The sequence below is a fragment of the Dermacentor silvarum genome, chromosome 4 (genome assembly GCF_013339745.2).
Source record: "Dermacentor silvarum isolate Dsil-2018 chromosome 4, BIME_Dsil_1.4, whole genome shotgun sequence".
In the NCBI taxonomy this organism is placed as follows: Eukaryota; Metazoa; Arthropoda; class Arachnida; order Ixodida; family Ixodidae; genus Dermacentor; species Dermacentor silvarum.
This window is the reverse complement of record NC_051157.2, coordinates 14,853,823-14,876,352: the sequence shown is the minus strand read 5'-3', so window position 1 is coordinate 14,876,352 and position 22,530 is coordinate 14,853,823. Positions and strand designations below refer to the sequence as shown.

Genomic DNA, 22,530 nt, shown 5'->3' with positions numbered 1-22,530 from the left:
AGTGTGTGCGTGAAGAAGGCGGCCAGGGCGCAGAGTGTTTGGGTAACCCCAGATGGTATTTGGGGCATTGAAGTCTCCGCCAATAATGTCACGGTGTTTTGGAAAGGATCGAAGAAAATGAAAGAGAGGAGAGAGAATTTTGGTAGAATTTGGGGGATTATAGACGTTCACAAGTGTGAGAGGTGGGTTCGGGGGGTCTGGGTAATACGAAATGGCTGTTACATATGGAAGTAACGTGGATGGAACATCTTCCACTTCATAAGCGATATCCCGGCGAATATAAATGGAAGACAGCGGCGCGGCGGGGTCGGCGTGCAGAGCTCGGTAGCCTGGGATGTTTTTGGTATGCCTTGTTTCTTGTAGTAGGATAAAGTGAGGTAGTGTGGTTTGCGTAAGGAGCCATTGCTGTAAGGGGGTGCGGTTTGTGGAGAGGCTACGGCAGTTCCACTGAATTATTGTGATCGCCATGATGCTTGTTATTGGAAGGGTTAGGTGGAGCGAGAAGGGTGGCGGGCTTAATTTTGGAGGCTAGGCCTACTGACGCAGCGGGTATGGGGTGGGTGCGCTTGAAGGGGTGGTTCTTGTCTTCCATAGGGCCTGGGGCGTCATTAAATGCTTTGTTTATAAAGTCGCACAAACACATTTATGCGCTCGTGCATATCATTGTCACTCTGTGCCAAACGTGGACTTTCTTTCCGCGTTTCTTACAACGAACGTCTCAACTACGGACTCTAAGCTCAGAGTGGCCGTTAAATCACCGTGCACGTGCAAAAGGAGCAGATGCGTCAACCTTTCCTGCGACATTGTGCTTCGAAAGCACGTCTCCATACGTCGCAGGGCACTGAAGGATCGTTCGGATGTTGCCGAGGACGCGGGGACCTGTGAGAATTAGAAGAACAAGTTTGAACACTTCCTCAAAAAATAGCTTAACGTTTGGAGCTTGATCCTATACAGCAATTCGTGAACATCTGGAATGGCGTCGCCCCTGCTGCTGGCGGAAGCATCAGCTACTGCCCGGCAAGCCTGGAGATGTCGAAGTCTGAGGAGTGGAGCCCCAGTTCCTCCTCCAAGACTGCGGCAGAAGGAGGACTTCCCTTGGCTGCTTCAATTACGATTCCTTCTAGACGAACAAACTCGTCGAGTCCAGGCTGAACGAATCTCCTGTACGTGGACTTATGCCCTTTGACTGGGGGAGCCATGATGATGCTCCCTCATTTTTACATGATGGGGAGCCGGCGCTCCCCCTCTTCCGACGCCCCTGATCCCGAGCTGTGTCGGATTCGAACCAGCGAGGCTCGTGTTGGCGTCATCGCAAATGCAGATCGGCGAGCGCGAAGCGGCGCGGACATACTTCCGCTAGACTTTGTATTCGATTAAAGAGGAAGTTTAACGTTCCAGAGCAACACTGGGCTATGATTAATACCGTAGTGAAGGGCTCCGGATTAATCCCGACACCCAGTGTGTGTGTTTAACGTGCAGCTAAATCTAAATACACAATTTTTCTTTCTCTTTTTACATTTCGCCTCTATAAAATGTAATAATAATAATAATTAATAATAATAATAATAATAATAATAATAATAATAATAATAATAATAATAATAATAATAATATAATAATAATAATAATAATCATCATCATCATCATCATCATCCCAATCAGCAGCAAAACAATATAGCCACTGTACCACTGTGGGTACCGTGGCTATATTGCCACTGTACCCACAGTGGAGCCTGTTTGATGCGGCACTTTTTGAAGCAAGAGAAAGCCGAACCCATAAAGCTATACAGCAGACATTTCTACATGGATATTAACGCAACAGTTCGTTCGCAAATCGCTATTTCTTGTCGCATTTATTTTGACGATTTGCGTAGAGTTACGTAGTTAAACCTTTCGTATGCGTTTGCAAGAAGTATCAGGCCGCGTATAGCAATATACCACCGCAGCCGTGATGTGCGACGAATTGTGTAGAGGCTGTTTCTTGCACAACATTCGTTGCCTCTGTTATTAGATGTTCGTGGAAAACTGCGTCTCAGCGTCCGTGTAGAACTCGTGGTTGATTAAGGCGCCTCTTATTCATGTCCAGAATGTCTACCCATGTATGTTCATAGTAGGTAAATACAGTATATGCCGTTGTCCGTGAACAACTTCGGTATATTTGATCGAGGCGACTAGAAAGATCGCTGCTGTTTATTGCCGCGCACTTTTACAGGCTCATGGTTTGATGTTCTACGATGCGACTATCACGTATCAGCCGCATGTGCCTGCCATGCTCAGTGTGGAAGGAATTCGAGACGGAGGTCACGTCTACCTTAACGGTGTAAGTATGGCATATGCCTAACCCGCCGTGGTTGCTCAGTGGCTATGGTGTTGGGCTGCTGAGCACGAGGTCGCGGGATCGAATCCCGGCCACGGCCGGTCGCATTTCGATGGGGGCGAAATGCGCTAACACCCGTGTACTTAGATTTAGGTGCACGTTAAAGAAGCCCAGGTGGTCCAAATTTCCGGAGTCCCCCACTACGGCGTGCCTCATAATCAGATCGTGGTTTTGGCACGTAAAATCCCATAATTTAAGTTTTTAATGGTATATTCCTAGTTTCACAGCTGTGCCAGCAACATGCACCAAAAGCACTACGCTAAGATGCGTGTGCTGAATCGTGACATATATTTGTTCCAGTTATCAGAACATTAAGGAATGGTAGGCGACATATAACGAGTACAGCTTTTGCGGAGAGAGATATTATTTTTATACGCGTTTTACGCGAACGTGCACTCGATATTCGAGCAGCATCGATACATATATGGTTATTAATATTGCGGCGAAAGCCGATTTTGCTCGGTTTGTGTACACCTCGAGCGCATACTGTGAAAATCTGATTGTACCCAGCTTTTTCCTCGAATAGCTGTCGGCTCCGCGGCTCGCCATAACGTTCTCCCAATTCTGAATGCCTGGTACGCATATCAGTGTGACAGTGACGCGGTTACGCGGCGACTGAAGACGGCAATGTTCTTAAGAAAGACTTGAGAGGCGGGCTAGTTGGTATTGCAGGAGTAATAAACTTTAAGCGTGAGAGAGACGACGTTTCCCTTGCGCTTAAATGTTATTTAGCCAGGGAATGCTCATGAACGAGACTTAGTAAGAAATTAATAAAGAGGAAATAGAAACACTGTTGCTAGAAAACACTTCTTTCGGAAACCTTTTGTATAGCATGTTTGCGAAAAAGAAGTGCATTTTACGTCTCGTGGACTGTTGCTAGCAGGCACAGAAGGTAGACGCTCTATACTTTCTGTAGAACTTTCGGGCACGCTCTCAACAGTCGAGCGCGAGCATTGGTTGCATCCAGGCACTTCTCGCTGACATAGACGTGAGAAACAGCGCTGGTGGCGAGCCTGAGGATACTTGAACACGGCTGCTCACTGCCATGGCCGGGCGGCCGCCTCGGCGAAGAGGTGGTTGGTTCGAAACTCACCGGCGGACGCCCACCGGTTTTGTGAAGCGGGTGTACAGGCGTCCTTCAGCCTGTCGCTTAGTTGTTACAGTGGTGCCTGGAGAGACTGTGGGAGTCCCGAAACATCTATCGGGGTGACTGAGTATCGAACCACATCGCTAACAGGGCACGTGTATACGTGTGTTTTCCGTGAGTTTGGTCTCATACATCTATATGTCGGCTGGCCAAGTGCGCGCATGACTGCAGAGGTGTCACTCACGTATGCATGTATACGCATCATATGTCGTGAACGGCCAACATGAAGCCGAAGAAGAACGGGTCTGGTTTCGCACTTCAAGCACGTCTTCGTATTCTGCCATGACGTGTTCTTTTCTTTTCGCGATTTAATTAATGGTTTTACATGGCTATAGTATATGTAGTTGAGCACTGCACGGGCTCGGGCTTACCCGAAAGCCCGTGCCCTACCCGGCCCGGCCCGTGGGCCGGGCCGGGTAGGGCAGTTTTTTCGTGGGCTCGGGCCGGGCTCGGGCATGTCATGTGTTTTTTGACGCTGGCCCGGGCCGGGCTCGGACTTTCTGGTGGTGTGCGTGTAACGTGCATCGAGTTATCCTCGCGGGTCTCGACTCAGAAAAACATGTCTTTTTCGGTCTCGGGCCGGGGTTCGGGCAGGTTTCGAGCCGGGCTCGGGCCGGATTCGGGCGTAAGGTAAAGGGGTGGTGGGCCGGGCGGGTAACGTAGATTATTTCCGGGCCCGGGCCGGGTCCGGGTCTCGCCATAAAACTTTTGGTCGGGCCCGGGTGGGCATCCCAACGTAAAAACGGCCTGTTCAGTGCTCTAATATGTACAAGTGATAGTATAGATGGCCGATATTCAGCCACCGTAGCGTTAATTAATAACATCGTTGTATTTCAGAACTTCCAATTGCCAAAAAAAAAAAAGAAAAAGAAAACGGAAACAGGAAAAGATACAGAATTTCCAGGAAATTTGGGGTGACTTTGTCATTGCTGGCGCCTATAGCTAAGTCAGCAGCGAAGTCAAATACAGTACGGTCGCTCACTGCACTGACTGCAATATAAGCTCTACGCTTTGCGATTTATCATGACGTCATCAAATATCGTCATCAGCGTCACTGCTCGTGTCTATACCTTTCGGTAATGCGTTATTGGGGTATAACACTACGGTTAGGTTATTCTAAAGCTTTTTATTAATAGATCTCTCCGCAACACGTTGTATCAGTGGTATTTTCCTACTAAAAGAGCAGAAGTTGCAGTTAGCCGGTTTGCTGATTATGTGTTCTAACAGCTGACGGCCATGTAGTTACATTTTGGAATGCATCAAAGCACCGCAGTGCTTTGTACTCTAGTTCTGAGCTTCTTCCTTTATTTTATGCCTTGTTTTGCAGTAATGTTAGTCGTATGAAACCCTTCTCGCAATTTTTTTTCTATCTCCTTGATTTTTTGCAGGTTTTTGTGGATTCCATATCCCGTGCCGAGAACAATAATGCCCTACTGATTAAAGCGAAACTACACCAAGAACTGACAATTCTCGTTCATAATGAGGGCAGGATATCATCGGGAAAAGACCTAAGCGATAGTAAGGTGCGTGTCGTCTGTACTGCTAACTTTGTTCCCTTATTACTTTGACCCAGTTAACACTCACAGGTAATTTTGTTTCATGTCATTTCCTAATCCAATGGTAAACCCTCAGGAAGATGAAAAGTTTAATAAAGACACCAAAACCCAGATCACATTACGAGACATGAAATCAGGTCTCAATTAAAAGGCACTTGATCCGACGAAAAAAATTTTGTTCAGGGAATTTGGTGAACAGAAGCGCCCAAACTTTTTTTTTTTTTTTTGCGTAAGAAATGATAAAAGTAAACGCAAAGAGAGAGAGAGAGAGAGAGAGAATGCGAGAGCGGTTAGTTTGCCGAGGCTTGAGACAAACTTCGCGCGGCAAACGTAGGAGCAACCATAGTTATGGCATGAATGTAACAAAAAAAAAAAAAAAAGCCTGTGCTGCTGAGTGAAGTACCGTTACTCAATTTCGGCAGGGGATTGTCTCGAACGTGACGTTGGACAAACGCCTGCTCACCAACTGGACCATGCGGCCAGTTCCGCTCACCAACGCCAACTGGCTCACGGATTACGCGCAGATGCGCTCTATTCGAGAACAAACCTCTCTGAGAGCCGCCAGTTCAGCTTTCGAGGTGCGCGTCTTTGCTGCCAAGTTCGAGCTGCCTGCCTCCGATGCCTACGACGTGTTTTTGAGGCCCGACCAGAAGACGAAGGTAATCGCCGTTAGCACGCAATGCAGGCATATATCAGATGTGCCACTATATAGTCCAATTTACCGCGGACAGTTAATTATGCTACGTACCCGGGTTCTTTGGAACGCCGTAACGTGGTTACACACACGACATCGTTCGTTCGCACCACCATAGCGCGTCCTGCAGAACCAACTGTGTTAGTGTATGTATGTGTGTGTGGGTTTCCCTGATTTCGTTTCGTGCCCCAGCTGTGTTTGGAATGACGGGCTCGTTAGCAATGTACTGTGCAGAACAGAACCTTCAGCATATCTAAAGGCGCCCACTTGATTGTCCTGACGAGATAGTTGGTGCATTTCTGTTAGTATGATTGACTACGTGAATTAAGAAACAGCCTTACCTCGAGGCCAACTCTGCTATTTGCATATTCAAATGCATCTATGATACGCAGAAATGCTCAAATACACAGTTTACAAGTTTTTTAACTCAGTACCAATAGCAAATATCGCAGTTCTGTAAACATCTATTAGAGCATTTGAAACAAGCAGATTTAATATACGAGTTATAAACTTACGTCAAATTGTTGCAATGCCTACGACCGTTATGCACATGCCCTGTACTCACAAATCAGTGGTATATTGCTGAGTGGTGCACATTACATCGATTTGGTCCGCTTTAGATGCCATATCAATTTTTATTGCTGAGTTACATGGTTGTAAATTTGATACTAGAGCTTCCCTGATGTTTTACGATTTTAATTTTTTAAGTATTTATACCGAAATTAAAAAAAGCACTTCCTACAGTAAGTATAGATTATAACTTTTCTTTCTCTTAAATGCAACAAAGCTCATCCGATTCCCTACACATAGATGCCGAGCGGAACGATGTCTCAATTGCCATGTATTTAAAAATACATGGAATCTGAGAAATCGCTTATTCTATCTGTAGATACGAGCCCCAAAGCTTCCTTACATCACACAAGGACACACGGCCAAGATTGATGCGTTCGTCTATAATCACGTAAACCAATGTTTACCGATAGTTCCTGTGGCGAGCCTGCTTTTTTTTTATGACACTGAGCGGTTTCTTAGCGGTTAATAGCGCGTCACATATGTGACGCGTTTGCTTCGGTTAACCTGCATGCATAGATCCCCCTCACGTTCGCAACGAGCAACAGATCGGCCGCCACCTGAATTGACAATCTAAAGAAAGATGAAATGGCGCAGTTGGCCGCATGCTGTGCAATAACTCTGTGAGCCGCGTTTTGACGAAATAATGATTCTTCGAGGACATGTTGTTAGGCTTGTCTTTGTTTGCTTAAGGACATATGTAATACCGTGCAGTCTTCGCACTGCGTTACTTATGACTTGAATAAAGATTCTCAAGTGGTGCTGGAATGAGACTCAATGCGAATTTATGGAAACATACGATATATCCAGGGTGTTTCAGCGAACACTTTCAAAAATTCTTAAAGGTTGCCTATGGTAGATAGCACAATTCTAGTTCATGAGCTGGTCTACTTGATGAGGCGGACATTACTTGCACAATAAATTGAAATTCATAATCGAATAATTAACAAAAATTCACTAATTAAGTTTTAACTAATTACCGGATGGCCCATATTGCAATTTACAAATTGTAGCCGTGGAGTTCGCAAGGCGGATCCACTTGGAACGAATTCTCGGGATGACACCAGTTTCTAGATATTAATTCTCGAACTTTGCGGAGAAATGCATTGGCGTTCCTGTTAGTTTCTTAAGAAAACGTTGCTTTATGCATTGAAGCGCAAAATTAACTGGACAACTTAATTGGTAAGGTAACAACTTAATTAGTGAATATTTGTTAATTAGTCGATTATGTTTTTCAATTTTTTGTGCAAGTAATGTGCGCCTCTTCGAGTAGACCAGCTCATTAACTAGAATTGGGCTATCTGCCACAGGCAACCTTTAAGAATTTTTGAAAGTGTTCGCTGAAACACCCTATATATATATATATATATATATATATATATATATATATATATATATATATATATATATATATATATATATATTGTGAGACGTCGGCCGATGCGATGCCTTTATTTCTGAGCAGCCGCCCGAGTCAGAGACGAAGCACCGCACGAGACAAAAGATGATGATGAGTCGTATGTACAAATGAAGACGACGATATGCACAAATAGCGCTCACACAAGATGATGAGTCGTATGTACAGATGACGACGACGATATGCGCAAAATGCGCTCACACTAACTTCCCCCCTTCAGGAAAGCGGTCAGCAAGACCGCAAGCTAGAAAGGGTAGGTACGGCGAATGTAAGGTTTCAGGCGAGAGACGTGAACGATTTCAGTAGAGCGGCGGCGGCGGTCAGTAGCTGAGCTGACAGGAGTGACGCGGTAGTTAACGGCCGAAGTTCTTTGCAAAACGGTGTAGGGGCCGAGATATCTCTGGAGAAACTTTTCACAGAGGCCCGGTGCGCGAACAGGTGTCCACAAAAGAACTTCGTCGCCTGGGCGGAACGAAGCAACTGCGACGCGTCGCATCATAACGAATTTTCCTTTTGTCCTGAATGGTAGCGGTGTTGGCGCGAGCAATTTCACGGCAGCGGGCGATGCGAGCAGCAAATTCTTCAGGAAGAGACGCGGATGGAGCCGCAGGTGCTGAAAGGAGTGTAGTGTCCAAGACGAAAGACGGCGCACGACCGTACACAAGGAAGAAGGGACTGTAATTGGTTGTACGTTGGACGGCAGTATTGTACGCAAACGTCACGAAAGGTAGGATGGTGTCCCAGTTGGTGTGATCGGGTCGAACATACATTGACATCATGTCGGACAAAGTTCGATGAAAACGCTCGGTAAGGCCATTTGTTTGCGGATGGTACGCTGATGTGGTCTTATGGGTGGTGTCAGAGGCCTGGAGGACTTCACGAAGAACATGCGAAAGAAACATCTTGCCACGGTCACTCAGGAGGACACGAGGTGCGCCGTGGCGCAAAACGATAGCGTGCACGAAAAAGTCGGCGACTTCGGAGGCAGTACCAGAGCGGAGAGCAGCTGTCTCCGCGTACCGCGTGAGATGATCCACTGCGGTAACGATCCAGCGGTGACCAGCGGGCGTGAGTGGGAGGGGTCCGTACAAGTCTATGCCCACAATTTCGAAGGGGGTGGACGGGCATGGTAGAGGCTGCAGAGGACCGGCTGGAAGGGATGTCGAGCGTTTTCTGTGTTGGCATGACGCGCAGGAGCTAACGTATTTGGCGACAGAGACGGAAAGACCCGGCCAGAAACAACGCGTTTTGATGCGGTCGTAGGTCTTAAGAAAGCCCAAGTGGCCAGCCGTCGCGTCGTCGTGAAATGCTTCTAATACTTGGAGTCGAAGTGAGCGAGGTATGACTGGTACCCACCGGTTACCGGAAGGATGGTAGATTAATCGAAATAACGCTCCACCCTGAAGCTTAAAACGTGAAAGTTGTCGTCTTAAGCGACTGTTGGGGGGTCGTGCCAAGCCAGTAAGTCGGTCGATCAGCGTTCGGCAGTATGGGTCAGTACGCTGGAGTGAGACGAGGTCAGTGGACGGAAGAAAGTCAACTGAGGCAACCGCCTGTCCCGGGCTACTGGACGTGTTCTGAGACGTGTGGCTAGATGGGGACGTGCAGACCGAAGGTGAAGCATGGGCGTTTGGAGACAGCGGGCAGCGTGACAAAGCGTCGGCATCTTGATGTTGTTTGCCGGACCTATACGTGACAGTAAAGTCATATTCCTGCAAGCGCAGTACCCAACGGCCTAGGCGTCCAGACAAGTTTTTCAGGGACGACAACCAACAGAGGGCATGATGGTCGGTCACAATTGTGAAATGGCGGCCGTAGAGATAGGGTCGAAATTTTTGTATTGACCACACGATGGCGAGGCATTCCTGTTCTGTAATTGTGTAGTTGCGCTCAGCAGGAGAAAGCGTACGACTTGCATAAGCCACGACTTGCTCTTCAGATTTCTGATTCCGCTGCAGCAGGACAGCGCCAAGTCCATGCCCACTGGCATCAGTGTGTAGAATAGTAGGGGCGGTTGCATCGAAATGACGGAGCACGGGCCCTGACGTGAGAAGTCGTTTGAGGGTCTGGAAGGCGGCTTCACAGTCGTCCGACCACACAAAGGACGCGCTCGAAGTCAGAAGTTTGTGTAGAGGAGCGGCGATGGTGGCGAAGTCACGGACAAAGCGGCGGAAGTAGGACGCGAGTCCTAGAAAGCTGCGGAGTTCTTTAAGTGTGGTTGGTGGCGGAAATTGCAGCACTGCAGCGATTTTATCGGGATCAGGCTGGATGCCATGCTTACTGACGACGTGGCCCAATACTTTAATGCTTCGGCTTGCAAAGCGGCACTTTTTAGTATTGAGTTGGAGACCAGCCTTTGCTAGACACGTCAGAACTTGGTCTAGACGTTGTAGGTGCTGGGAGAAACTCGACGAAAAGATGACAATGTCGTCCAAGTAACAAAGGCATGTCTTCCACTTTAAGCCACGGAGTACTGTATCTATCATACGTTCAAACGTAGCTGGCGCATTGCACAGTCCAAAAGGCATCACGTTAAATTCGAAAAGGCCATCAGGTGTAGCAAACGCAGTCTTTTCTTTATCTTGCTCATGCATTGGAATCTGCCAATATCCTGAGCGCAAGTCGAGGCTCGAGAAATACTCGGCACCTTGTAAGGTATCCAAAGCATCGTCAATACGAGGCATAGGATAAACATCCTTGCGGGTAATTTTGTTTAGCGCCCTATAATCGATGCAAAAGCGCACAGAACCATCCTTTTTCTTAACAAGCACAACAGGAGAAGACCAAGGGCTTGCTGAAGGCCTTATAATGTTGCGTGTCAGCATGTCGTTCACTTGTTCTTCTATAACTTTTCGCTCCGAAGGTGACACACGGTACGGGCGACGGCGAATGATGCGAGAGCCGTCTGTTTCAATTCGATGAGTAGTTACAGTGGTCTGACCCAGGCCTCGCGAAGAAACGTCAAAACAAGCTGCATGCTTCATTAAAATGGTGAGGAGTGCATCCGTCTGGGCCGGATTGAGATCTCCACTCAAGGTGGCCTTAATAGCACTAGTGTGGCCTTCTGCGGGCGTACAATGCGCGGAAGATGTGGCAGGCGCAACACTGACGACACATACCGGCGCAGCGTCGGCGAGCATGGCGACGGTAGACCCTTTGGGCAGTAGTAGTGGCTCAGGAGTCGTATTAAAGGCTGTGAGGTTGGCATAGCCACTCGAGAATCGGACCAAGCAAGAAGCGATGGCGAGTCCTCGAGAAATGCAGCGCTGAGAAGGTACAACCAATGCGTCTCCGTCGACAATGTCTGTTGACTCAAGGGTGAGAACACGTTCTTCGTCTGGTTGTATAATAAAATCCGCTGCTGCAATGAGGTTGGGACACGGGGAATCGAAAACAGGATAAGTCTCGGTGTCGCTGATGTGGATGCTTGGGTCGCCGCACGAAATTAGTGCAGAAGCAGCAGACAGGAAGTCCCATCCTAATATCATCTCATGAGCGCACGTCGAAAGCACCGCAAATTGCACATGGTGACGAATACCGTCTATCAGGACGCGAGCTGTGCACTGTCCGGTAGGAAAGATGGGAACGTCATTGGCACCACACAGGACCGGACCAACATACGGCGTTTGCACTTTTCGCAGACGGAAGCACAGTTCACGATGTATAACAGAAATAGCGGCTCCAGTATCTACAAGGGCGTCGACGGAAACACCTTCCACACAAACTGAGAGCAAATTGGCGGGGCGAGCAGGAGGAATTGGGACAGTCCGATACGATGCAGTTTCTCCTCCGAAAACTGCAGCCTCTAGTTTTCCGGACGGGTGTCCACAACGTGGGAAGCAGCACGCAAGGGCGATGAGGAACGGCGGTAAGGTGAAGGAGAGCGACGCCGGGGCGAGCGGGATGCTCGAGCCATGTCCTGGGAAGGTGAAGGAGAGCGACCGGAAGAGGTTGTGTACGGTCCGGGAACGTACGAATCTGGGCCTGGTATCCTTTCTCGCTCAAAGGTGTCATAGCCTCGCCTTTCACCTGGGTGACGCCCGGGAACGTAGGAGTCAAACCTATGTGCGCTGTCTCGCTCAAAGGTAGCATAGCCCCGCCTTTCATCTTGCTGACGCCGACGGCAGAAGCGAGAAATGTGGCCGCGAATACCGCAGTAGAAACAAACAGGGCGCGACGACCGCCACGGAGAGTAGTACGGCTCTGCAGGAGTATTCGCTGCCAGCGAAGCTAGGGGGTCGCGGTAAGCTTCGGCACGTGGAGACGGAACGGTCGAGGGAGGCCGGGAGGCAATTTCGGCATAACTTGGCGGACGAAATGGTGCAGTAGACTTGTCCATTTGGACGTTTGTCATCGACGCCAGTTCGTCCTTGACGATGTCACGCAGTCCAGGAGGAGCGGGGCGAACGGTTGCAAGCGTCGTAGGTCCAGAAAGATGGCCGTGAAGCTCCTCCCTGATGAGAGTGCGTATCAGGGCGCGCAGCTCAGCATCACCGTTGAGATGAGGGTCGGTAGAGGCGCGTGGCAGGCGAATAGACTGGAGCGTGTCTAGACGCTGGCAGGCCGTGATAATATCCCCAACGCAGTTTGGGTTCTGCATGACGAGAGCATTAAAGGCGACCGTGTTGATGCCTTTCAGTATGTGGCGAACGCGATCAGCTTCCGCCATGTCACTCTGTGCGCGGCGGCAGAGAGCGAGGACGTCCTCAATGTAGGACGTATAGGACTCGTCTTGCTCTTGTATGCGCGTTGCCAGCTTCTGTTTCGCGACGGCGGAGCGTCCAGAGGACATGCCGAATATCTGGCGAAATCTGGTTTCTGCCATCACCGTGGTAGGCGAGAGCAAACGACGACCGGATCGGAGCTCCAGGGGAATCGGGAAAGTAAGAGGACGTGGGAATCGAAAGCACTCTCCACCACTTGTGAGACGTCGGCCGATGCGATGCCTTTATTTCTGAGCAGCCGCCCGAGTCAGAGACGAAGCACCGCACGAGACAAAAGATGATGATGAGTCGTATGTACAAATGAAGACGACGATATGCACAAATAGCGGTCACACAAGATGACGAGTCGTATGTACAGATGACGACGACGATATGCGCAAAATGCGCTCACAATATATATATATCGCACTTTACTGACGTTTCCGCCGGACCCCGGCCGAAACGTAAGTAAAGCCCTGTTATATGTTTTTCCTACGTGCTTCTATTTATTGAACTATTTCTGTGATACTTTGCCACACACACACACACACACACACACACACACACACACACACACACACACACACACACACACACACGCACACGCACACGCACACGCACACGCACGCACGCACGCACGCACACGCACACGCACACGCGCGATACGACGGTGACTGCATTTCTCCTACATGACTGAATTAGATTATTTGACAGATGCTTGTTAGGCCATCTCGGATTTTCTGCGCATTTGTTTCTGCACGTATGAAGTCATGAGTAATCAGCCTATATTAATCTGTTGGAAGTGTCGCCTTTGTTGGCGTCAGCGTTTTTCTGTTTGCATTTGTGTTCTCTTAGCGTCAATAATGTCCTTCAGCCTGTTTTCGACTGCTGTTCGACGCAAGCGATTTAGATAAATGAGACACTTGAGTGTCTTCTTTTTTGTCGGTGTTGTTGTTGTTTACTTCTGAGATATTTGTTAATTGCTGTAGGCATGATAGGGGCCCAAAAAAGATGTACTTCCAGCAGTTACTAGAATTCGACTTTGTTCTCGTAAATGCAACACATTTCTTCAAGAGGAGCTCACGTCTGTAGCATGATAAGATCGCTGCTTCCTGCGCTTCACAAGTATTTCAGTAAGGTGGGTGCTAGCTTAAAGTCGAATTTCCTTATTGTGAGCAAGAGATTAGAAGGCTTTAGCTAAACGAGCAATGTGTGCCACTTTCGGCTAATTTATCTTTCGTCTATTGTGCTCATTTTCGTTCTTGCTCTGAGTGCTATACACAAAATGTTCCACGAGTATACAAATTACTTGTTAACTATAATGTTTATTAGTGTATTAACGTGTGTCTACAAAGTGGTAGAGGGCAGGGAAGTAAATAATGAAAGCAAGGTATTCCTGGAAATAAAGAATTTGACCTTTCGTTATTCACACGAAAACCGGAAAAGTATACACTGATACATCGCTCCGTGAGTTGACAACTTATATGGCTTGCTGACACACTTCGTTTATCGCGATTCAAACTGCGCTTGTTGTACCTACCGGGTGGCCTCGTCATTTTTGCAGTGCCTAGTTGGAAAGGCGATTTTAGAGAGCACCGGTAGGGATATCGGTGCTCTCTAAAATCTAGCCGCTCTGAATTCTTGTGTGTCTTCCAAGGTCTGCATGAGCAGTGTCGTCCGTGTAATCCGGCTTCGCGCCTCTTTTGCAGGGCATTGCGTTTCTGAACGGTTTCAACCTGGGCCGCTACTGGCCGGCGAGAGGGCCCCAGAAGACGCTGTACGTGCCACGCACGCTGTTCAGGAATGAGAACTTGCTCGTGCTCATCGAGCTCGAAGGGGGCTTCTACCGCGGCGACAAACCCCCCGTCGTCCACTTCGTCGACGAACCGGAGCTCCATGGCACGGTCCACAGGATGGACGAATAAACGTGACGAAAATTCGTCTAATACCGCAAAGAATCTCGTCTACTATCGAAATTTGTAGCGTGCACCAGTATTTCTCAATATGTAGTTCGTGGACTCTCATGGATTCTTGGTCATCGTGAGAACCGAACGCAGCAGCGTTTGCCAAGGGATACGATAAAACTATAAACAACCATTCTTCTACTACGCTTTGCAGAATGAGCGGCATACAAGCGTCAGAATTAGTGCGCATCATGCGCAGGTACATTTAAAAATATATATATATCGCCATGCGCAGGGCATTATATATAGTGGTATCCGGTCATCTGGCAGATTATTGTAAGCGATGCGAACGCACGCATTCATTTCACAGCACACGTGTTTTAATTCGACCACATGACTTCGGAATTTCCGCACGAATGTTGTCATACTCGCTTCTGGAATCAGCGTGCAATCAATTCGTATTCTCAACCGATAACTTTCGCTTCTACAATGTGCCTTGATTTGCTGAGTCAGCGGAAGCGGATGTAAGGGTAAAATTGAACACGTCCGATGAGCGTTGTTTTCGAACCGCGGAGAAATCGCATTGACAAGAATACCGTTGCTCTAGTGAGACGTCGCAAAGAACATTGCATTACGCAAGAGCGAAAGCATCCCGAAAAAGGATCAATCGAGAGCGCGAAGTCTGCCTTCCACACCTTGGCATTCTTTTATTTTATGTCATTTAGACTGAACACATACATAGCTTAGCCAACATTCATTCAGTTATTTAATTCGTGATAGTTGAAAATTCCCGCACTCGGGATATATCAGAGTGGGCACAAAAAAATGACGAGTCTGAATCAAGAAGCATGGCTTGACTGACGCTTTTCTTCAATGGCAGGCTTGTCAGATGTGAGTGATAACGAAAATATCGAAATGACGCTCGTTCTAATCTTTAGGTGAGCGTAGAAATAAAGTTGGAATGTGTACGTAAATTGGAATGTCTACGTACATGTACGTAAATGGTGTGGAAGGGTGGTGATGATGATGACCACGTCGGTCGATGTCATAATGATAGTGTCAGCACTTAGATGCGCGAGTTGGGAGGATGATTTCCTTCCTTTTCAGAAACCACAGCCATACGATGGTACTTTGGAGACAAGCAGGTTATCTCAACATTTTGATATGTTTCATTGTAATAAAAGTATTCCCAGTTAACCCATTTTGTCAATATGTAGTTTATTGGTCGCAGATATCATGCCTGTTGTATGCTGACAGACCGTGAACGATGCGTGTGCATTAACTTGGTTGTGAACTTGGGGAAGTAATGTTGTACAGCACCCGTTGAATGGGTATCACGATGGCAGCACCCATTGTGCTAGTAGAGCATCGATGACACTCCCGACACATCCTCTGCCGTGGCTGCTCTCAGTAACGGCGCAGGATCACTGCAACCTGCATAGTGAGTTGGGAGAAGATAGGTAAATTTCATTGACGCCACACCCACATAGACACACAAATGCTCAAAGACGCAAACTTTCGTATAGGTTGTCGGGACCGCCAAAGATACGGCATTGTGCTCCTGATTAACAGACCGGCATCCGTCACTGCATAAGGCCCCAGATTCGTCACATGACGTGTTTGGTATTTCGAAGCAAGCATAGCCAACTGTTCAAAAGGCCGGTGGCAGAAACGAACTGAGGACAGCGTCGCGAGCACGCGTGCGTGGCGCATATATGCCCCGCAGGAGACTAGGTTAACCATTCGCCAGTTAATAGGTACCGCGGACAAGCGTGCCGTATGTGTAGACGCAACTTGGTTTGTTATCAAGTTTTCATTCTATTGTAAATTTATTTAATAATGAAGAGCGACACCCGCTCCCGCTGTTTCCTATTTTGGCGAGCGAAGCTCGTGGAACCTAAAGGAACCAAAGCGCCTTAGGGTGCATATTTTCATAGGTAGCCGGCACTCTTTACCGTAAAACCTAAAACTGTCAGCCCTTCCACTGGGGTGGAGATGGAAGACCAGCGAAGCTGTACTATGGTGGGAATTATTTATTTCCAATTATGAATATTAAGATGTGATGGTGTAATTGGTTATTTGAACTATCAAAGAATGAGAAATATATGGGATCCAGTGGTTTGCACTTATTTAGTGACCACAGGGGCCATGGCCATATGGTCACTACGGTACACCGCCATAGGGTGTGTACGGCAAAGGTTAGCACGTTCTTCATAAACACGTCACGCGCGTTCGGTGCGAACGCGGGCAAAACGCCGCCGCCGCCGCCAACAGTTGTGCGCGTTGTTTGTGCGACCACACACAACCGTCAGAACGCTGGCGTGAGCCAGCGCGCCAGCAGCAGCCGGCGAAGGTTCATGCGGTCTATCGCTCCAACGGAAACTGAGCGGCGAAAGCATAGCGCATACAAAGATAGGAGCCTTGTTGCATATCGTTTTCAAGATACGGTGCGCGCGACCGCCCGGCGCCGCGCAAAGTACAAGTTGCTCGCAGAGGAGAAGCCACAACCCATCCCTCCCGCGCGGCCTTCCCGCTGTCCTCCTTTCCTGTGAGAGATTGAGTCGCCAGTTCCCCGTCGCTCGTTGCGTTGTTCCTCCGAACGAACGGCGCACGGCCGCGCCATGGCGAGTCGTAAGGACAACTGATAAGAGCGCTAGCGCGATGTCTACGTGACGGAACGGCTAAACGCCGTTGACGACACTGTTAGGGGAGAGGCGGGCGAGAACCCAGAGAGAGTCGGCGGCAGAGGCCGGCAGGGCTAGGGTGCCTACATGCAACGGCGTTTTAGGGTGGTGACAGCCTTTGTAAGGATACCTGCCGCCGCCAGCTAACTTGGCGGGTTAATTGTGGGAACAAAATGGCGAAAGATCAGCGTCTGAGCGTCGTACACGGCACGTCTACGTTTTAGTTAAACAGATTAGTAAGGGCAGTCTTTATTACAGCACACTTCGAAAAGCACCCTTTATATATTATGTACAACTGGAAGGCAACGACAATGCTTAATGCAGTCCACATTCTTGGCGTGAGATAATCCTACCACTAGCACGCCATCGTGCCTTATAACTTCTTGCTTTATATGTGTCACACGACATGCAATAGAAAAGTAAGTTTGATGTGTTCAAATAAAAGGAAAAGGCAACTAGTATATTAAAGATGTATGCAGGTTTCTTGTGCACATTGGCGGAAAACTAAATTAAAGAAATTTAATAGATCACGTGCCAACATGAGTACATCAGAGCGTGACAAAAAAAAAAAAAGGCAGAAAGACTGGGGACAAAAATGGCTTCCCACCAAATTTGGCAGTAAATAGCAGTCAAAATTTTGGTGTTGTCACCACCCTAAAACGGCGTTGCATGTAGGCTCCCTAGGCAGGGCTGAACGCATGCGCCGCAGTGGGAGAGCGGGCTCGCACACGCACTACACGCACCGTCTAGGGTGCCTCGATGCTCTCCTCACCCACCGCTCCCCTTCCACTGGGAAGTCACGTTGGCTCTCCGCCGTGCGTTCGCTCGCCGTGAAAGCACGCGTCCCTCGCCCTCGCGCGCTTTCACTCGAACATACAGCATACGGCCAATGAAAGTTTTTCTTTCCACATCCGGACGCGACCATCGAAGAGCGAGCCCTTGACAGCTTCGCTGTAAAAATATATGCCCTGAATAGTGTACAGATGAAGACTAACGTTATATCAGGCCGAAGATTCCATTAATTGGAGTAAAACACGGAAATCAACAATGTATAGCTGTGGCGCACAAAGTATCATGTAGCAGCATGTGGATAATACGGCTCCTGGCGCTGGAACTAAGTGTTTTGGCTCCTAGAAATTTTTATCACACCGGTGCCACTATCCAAACAAATACGAAATATAGTTTAAACGTCGAGGAAAGCATGGTTCTTGCATTTGTTTACAGTAAAGAACGATGCGTACCTATGAAAATGTGAAAATGTGTACCTTAATAAAAGTTACTGCATTTAGGGAGTCTACATACTCGGGTGAATGCACAAAACAAGCACTGCTCTGTACGCAAGTATACAGGACAACGCGTGACTCACCGATACAGTCACGTGCCGAACTGCTAGCTGTGTCAAATATGAACACAGTAATCAAGGCGAGTAAAATGAACACTATGTAGGTCGAAAGGTCAAACTTGACGAGTATGATGGGGAGCGGAGAAAAGCGCGTAGCATTATCCGAACCAAACAGACATGTAATAATTTGCTCGTTCACGTACTTTCCCTCGTGGAAGATGTTTTTAGGAAATTGCCGTCCGAGCGAAAGCGGAGCGCTTGTCTTGACCTTGCTGTTAACAACGATCACCAAGCTGTCCCGAGGAGGTTCTTCACGGTCTTATTATAATTCTCGTGGCTCCTTGCGGCATTCCTTTTCCACTCAGCAAGACGGCAGAGAAACGCCCTGCATTATACCCTGGAAAAAATTCAACAAAGAAATTGATTATCGGTCACTCAATACTTACTAGCACAAATGCCAAAATTCTGACAGCTCTACCTCCCGCAAAATAGTGCACATGCTTTGAAGTATAATTATGAGTCATAATTTATTTGTTTCCAAATATACAGCGGTATATTGAGCGACCAAGCAGGTGGGTGCTTGCATAGTAATGTGTTGATAAAGCGGAACACCAGAACAAAAGCCAGAAGAAAAGTAATGGAGCAGCAGAAACTTCGTTCAATATAGGCTTCTTCACCTGTCTAAGTCAATGAAATCTAAACAGTGGCTTGATGTGTGTCCAAGTGGGCGTCCCAGTACGCTCGCCATGTCGGCCGTTATGAGCGAGGGAAGTGAAAGGGCGCATGTGCCCTTGGTTTAGACTGCATTGAAAATTAGGCTGCGAGATACCACTCTCTGCTCACAAGCGCAACTTCTTCTCCCCTATATATGTTTCCCTCTCCTTCCATACATTCAAGTACAGCCTTTGCCGAAACAACCGAAGCCATTGAGATCTCAAGTATTGCCCAGTCTATGACTGCATCGCGCAGTTCTAGGGAACGAAGAGCAAGGTTTCGCCTCCCTCTCAAGAGCTTTTGGGCAATGCGGCTGCCTTCTAGACGTCCTGGCTGTCAGCTGCGACGCACGCACAGTGGCTTCAAAATTGTCAAACGGAGCTTTGACAACAGTTGCGCGTTGTTGCAGCGTCCTATTCAGCGCATGGCAATACTGAAGATATTCTGTCCAAAATGAGAAACCACGTTACGCCTTTTCTAAACGTTTGCCCATAATTCGCGCTCTGCTATATGTTCAAGACTTGCCAATAGTGTCTTTCAAGCAAAGATACGAACTTAAACGTGGTAAGCCGTAAACGGCGGCCTTGCAATTCCATTTTACTTAATAAAAGAAGTCAGCATGTCAAAGTTCATAGCATGCATGAAGTAAAGCAGGAATGGACTATAACGTAGTTCTCCTTCAGGTGGTGGCTTGTCGTTTTCGCGGGCAGACGAGTCTGCCCAATGTCTAAATATATACTGGGTGTCCAAACTATCATGCACCAAGATTTAAAAAATATGCAAATGCCACGTGGCTGGACAAAACCAAGGTAACACTGTTTGCCGTCGCTTGAGGATACTCAGATTAATTTTTGTGCATTCCGCCTAATTGCATAATTAGTCATAATTAATTTATCAACTTCTCAAATAATATATAATTAGATGAAACGTGTCAATGAGAAAATTGTAGAGCAACATGAAAAACTCGGGATACAGCTTTCTGTTGCTCAATACGTGCTACATTAAAGTGTTTTTCCGAGCGTGAAAGAAGCCTGCGAATACACGCAATATTGCCGCGCAACAGGCCGCTCGAGGCACTTTGCGTGTATTTGCGGGCTTCTTTCACGCTCGCTTTTTTCCATCTATAAAAAAATTAAGAAATAATAAAAAAAGAAATCTTGGTGGAGCTTGTTAGGGCAACGTGACTAACCACCGCTCCCCACTGCGCCGCGTACATTCCATGGACAAGTCCAAGTCAAACCTCGATATAACGAAACCAAAGTTTACGCAATTTTCGATTTAATGAGATGATTTTGATTCCTCGACACATATCATAGAGCCTAGTACGTTGACAACCTCGAAGCAACGACGTGAACTCAACGTCTCGCTTGATTTGACGAAGTTTGTAGGGGTAGTATCCATGAAATATGCATATCTATGGTTTCAGTTTAGATGACGTTGACCTGTTAAGGTTTACCGCTCTCATTAAAGAACACACGACGCGCTCAACGCGCTCACTGCCTTCAATGAGTGCGATAAGTCAGAGAGCAGGCAATTACATCTTTTGTTTGCTCTTGAATAAATACAATTTTAGTTGCATGAACATTTAAAGTGTTTTCAACGTAAAGAAATTTTCGGTTTAACGGATAAGTGATAAGAATAAGGCGATCTGAGGGGCTCGATCTTTTGTTAGTCACCAACTCACAACCACACGAAGGAACAATGAAATGCAGAGAAAGAATAGGGGAAAATAATTATGTTCAGTTCAAACGTAGAGATAATAAGGTAAATGGACATGGAAAAAGACAAAAAGATAACTGGCCGCAGGTGGGAGGCGAACTCATACCTTCCGCATTACGTGTGTGATGCTTCACCAATTAAGCTACCCCGGCGCCACCCCTCCAGCTACTTTGTGCGTATTTGTGTATGTGTACTGGATAAACACTGGGAATAGTAGTCAGCGCCGCTTACGGCCAAGGTGGCGGACGCGGAGCACGTCCCCCCCCCCCCTCCCCCCTTTTAACTGCAACAAAAAAAAATTTGAGGATACCTTAGCACTTCTTACGAGTTGTGAATGCGAAAGCAATAATGTCCAATTGAACGCCGCTGAGCGGTCGTTCGAGTTGTAAAGAGCTTGCGTGGACAAGGGACGCGCGGATAATGCAGGTTTCCGAGAGCGACAGCGAGGGTGACGTGGCGTCGCGGCGATGCCCTCTCCCCTCACGCAACACCTGGCGCGCTATCGTTGCAGCAGGTGTTCCCTTTCGCCCGCTCTGCTCCATCGATTCGCGCTCGTGACATGTCGCAGCCAATGGGAATTTAGGTGCCGTTCTTCGCTTGTCCGTACGACAGACGCCAGCTTTCTTGCTCAATGGATCATTTGATGCTTTCGCATCAATGATTCTGCGGTTCCATCATCTTCTTCAAATCGAGGTTTAACTGTACCATCGCTCACAAAATATTGCGGTGCACGAGAGCTTGCGGCAGCGCCAGTGCAGCTGCCGCGGCCGCGCATCAAAGCAAACCTGCGCAGGTGCAGTGATGCCTGGGGGCGTCACTGCGCCTGCGCAGCCACGCAGTCGCATGCCCACCAATATTTTGTGGGCGATTCTACACGGCTCTAGACTGGGCACATAAGCCACATGCAAGAGTGCGACAACGACCACTCACCTGTCACGCACAGGGCCGTCCCGTTGGTCGCAGATTTCAAGGCTACCGCTGGCATCGAGCAAGGGCTGGCTCTCGGGTACCGAACCGATGGACAGCCGTCCACCGTCGTGGTCTCGTAGTCCTTTGGTGACACTCACCGCTTCACGCTGGAGCTCCAGTTCGACGCTAAGGTCTTCCAGCTGCGTACAGTTTTGAGTTCCTGTAGAGCACTAACGCACTTTTCAATGCTACGAAATACCGACTTGTCGGTTTCATGTTAGCTATAGGGCATGATTAAATAGCGCGAGAGGACATGCGCTGTAATAAAGACAAAAATGCACAATACTTATCTGGAAACATTGTGGCGTTAAAATAACTTGTCATTCGTTAATGGACAAATTACTTTGATACTGAATATATTTTCATTGCGCTCTCAAGACAAGGTTACGAATTGTTCTGTCAGATATTTCATTGCCTATAGTTGCATGAAACAGCTAACTGTGTATACATGACGGCTCCACTTTGAGTAAAGAAAGCTCAAACTCAGCTTTTTTCTTTTTCTGACAAACGTGCGTAATTGTGAGCGGTATGTTTTAATTTCCTCAAAGCAAGAACATTGCGTAATTAATTAATGTAATTCAGAATCCAGAACACGTTTCTATTTTCAGTGATTTCAGCAAAATGCTGTGCTGCGGCATAGAGTCACGTCAGTGACTGTATGGCGCACAATCAACGAATAATGCTCTCATTTGTAAACAGTTCTATTAACCGCCGTGGTTGCTCAGTGGCTATGG

The 22,530-nt window shown here is 47.7% G+C and overlaps 2 protein-coding genes across 3 annotated transcripts in view; one reads left to right on the top strand and one right to left on the bottom strand.

Annotated features, from left to right (window-relative positions):
- Positions 1-14,421, top strand: part of LOC119448221 (beta-galactosidase-1-like protein) — an 87,711-nt gene extending 73,290 nt beyond the window's left edge. Inside the window, exons 13-16 of the mRNA XM_049665141.1 lie at positions 2,213-2,320; positions 4,913-5,047; positions 5,503-5,739; positions 14,174-14,421. Of these exons, the coding sequence (XP_049521098.1) occupies positions 2,213-2,320; positions 4,913-5,047; positions 5,503-5,739; positions 14,174-14,389 (696 nt within the window). The 3' untranslated portion in view covers positions 14,390-14,421. The remainder of the gene's footprint in view (positions 1-2,212; positions 2,321-4,912; positions 5,048-5,502; positions 5,740-14,173) is intronic.
- Positions 1-22,530, bottom strand: part of LOC119449495 (uncharacterized) — a 117,658-nt gene that overhangs the window by 33,702 nt on the left and 61,426 nt on the right. The window contains exons 9-11 of one of the 2 annotated variants that reach the window (XM_049665244.1): positions 21,758-21,936; positions 18,598-18,791; positions 15,628-15,802 (exon numbers count right to left, since the gene is read on the bottom strand). In XM_049665244.1, the coding sequence (XP_049521201.1) occupies positions 18,785-18,791; positions 21,758-21,936 (186 nt within the window). In that variant the 3' untranslated portion in view covers positions 15,628-15,802; positions 18,598-18,784. The remainder of the gene's footprint in view (positions 1-15,627; positions 15,803-18,597; positions 18,792-21,757; positions 21,937-22,530) is intronic. The other variant, XM_049665242.1, reaches the window with a different exon arrangement.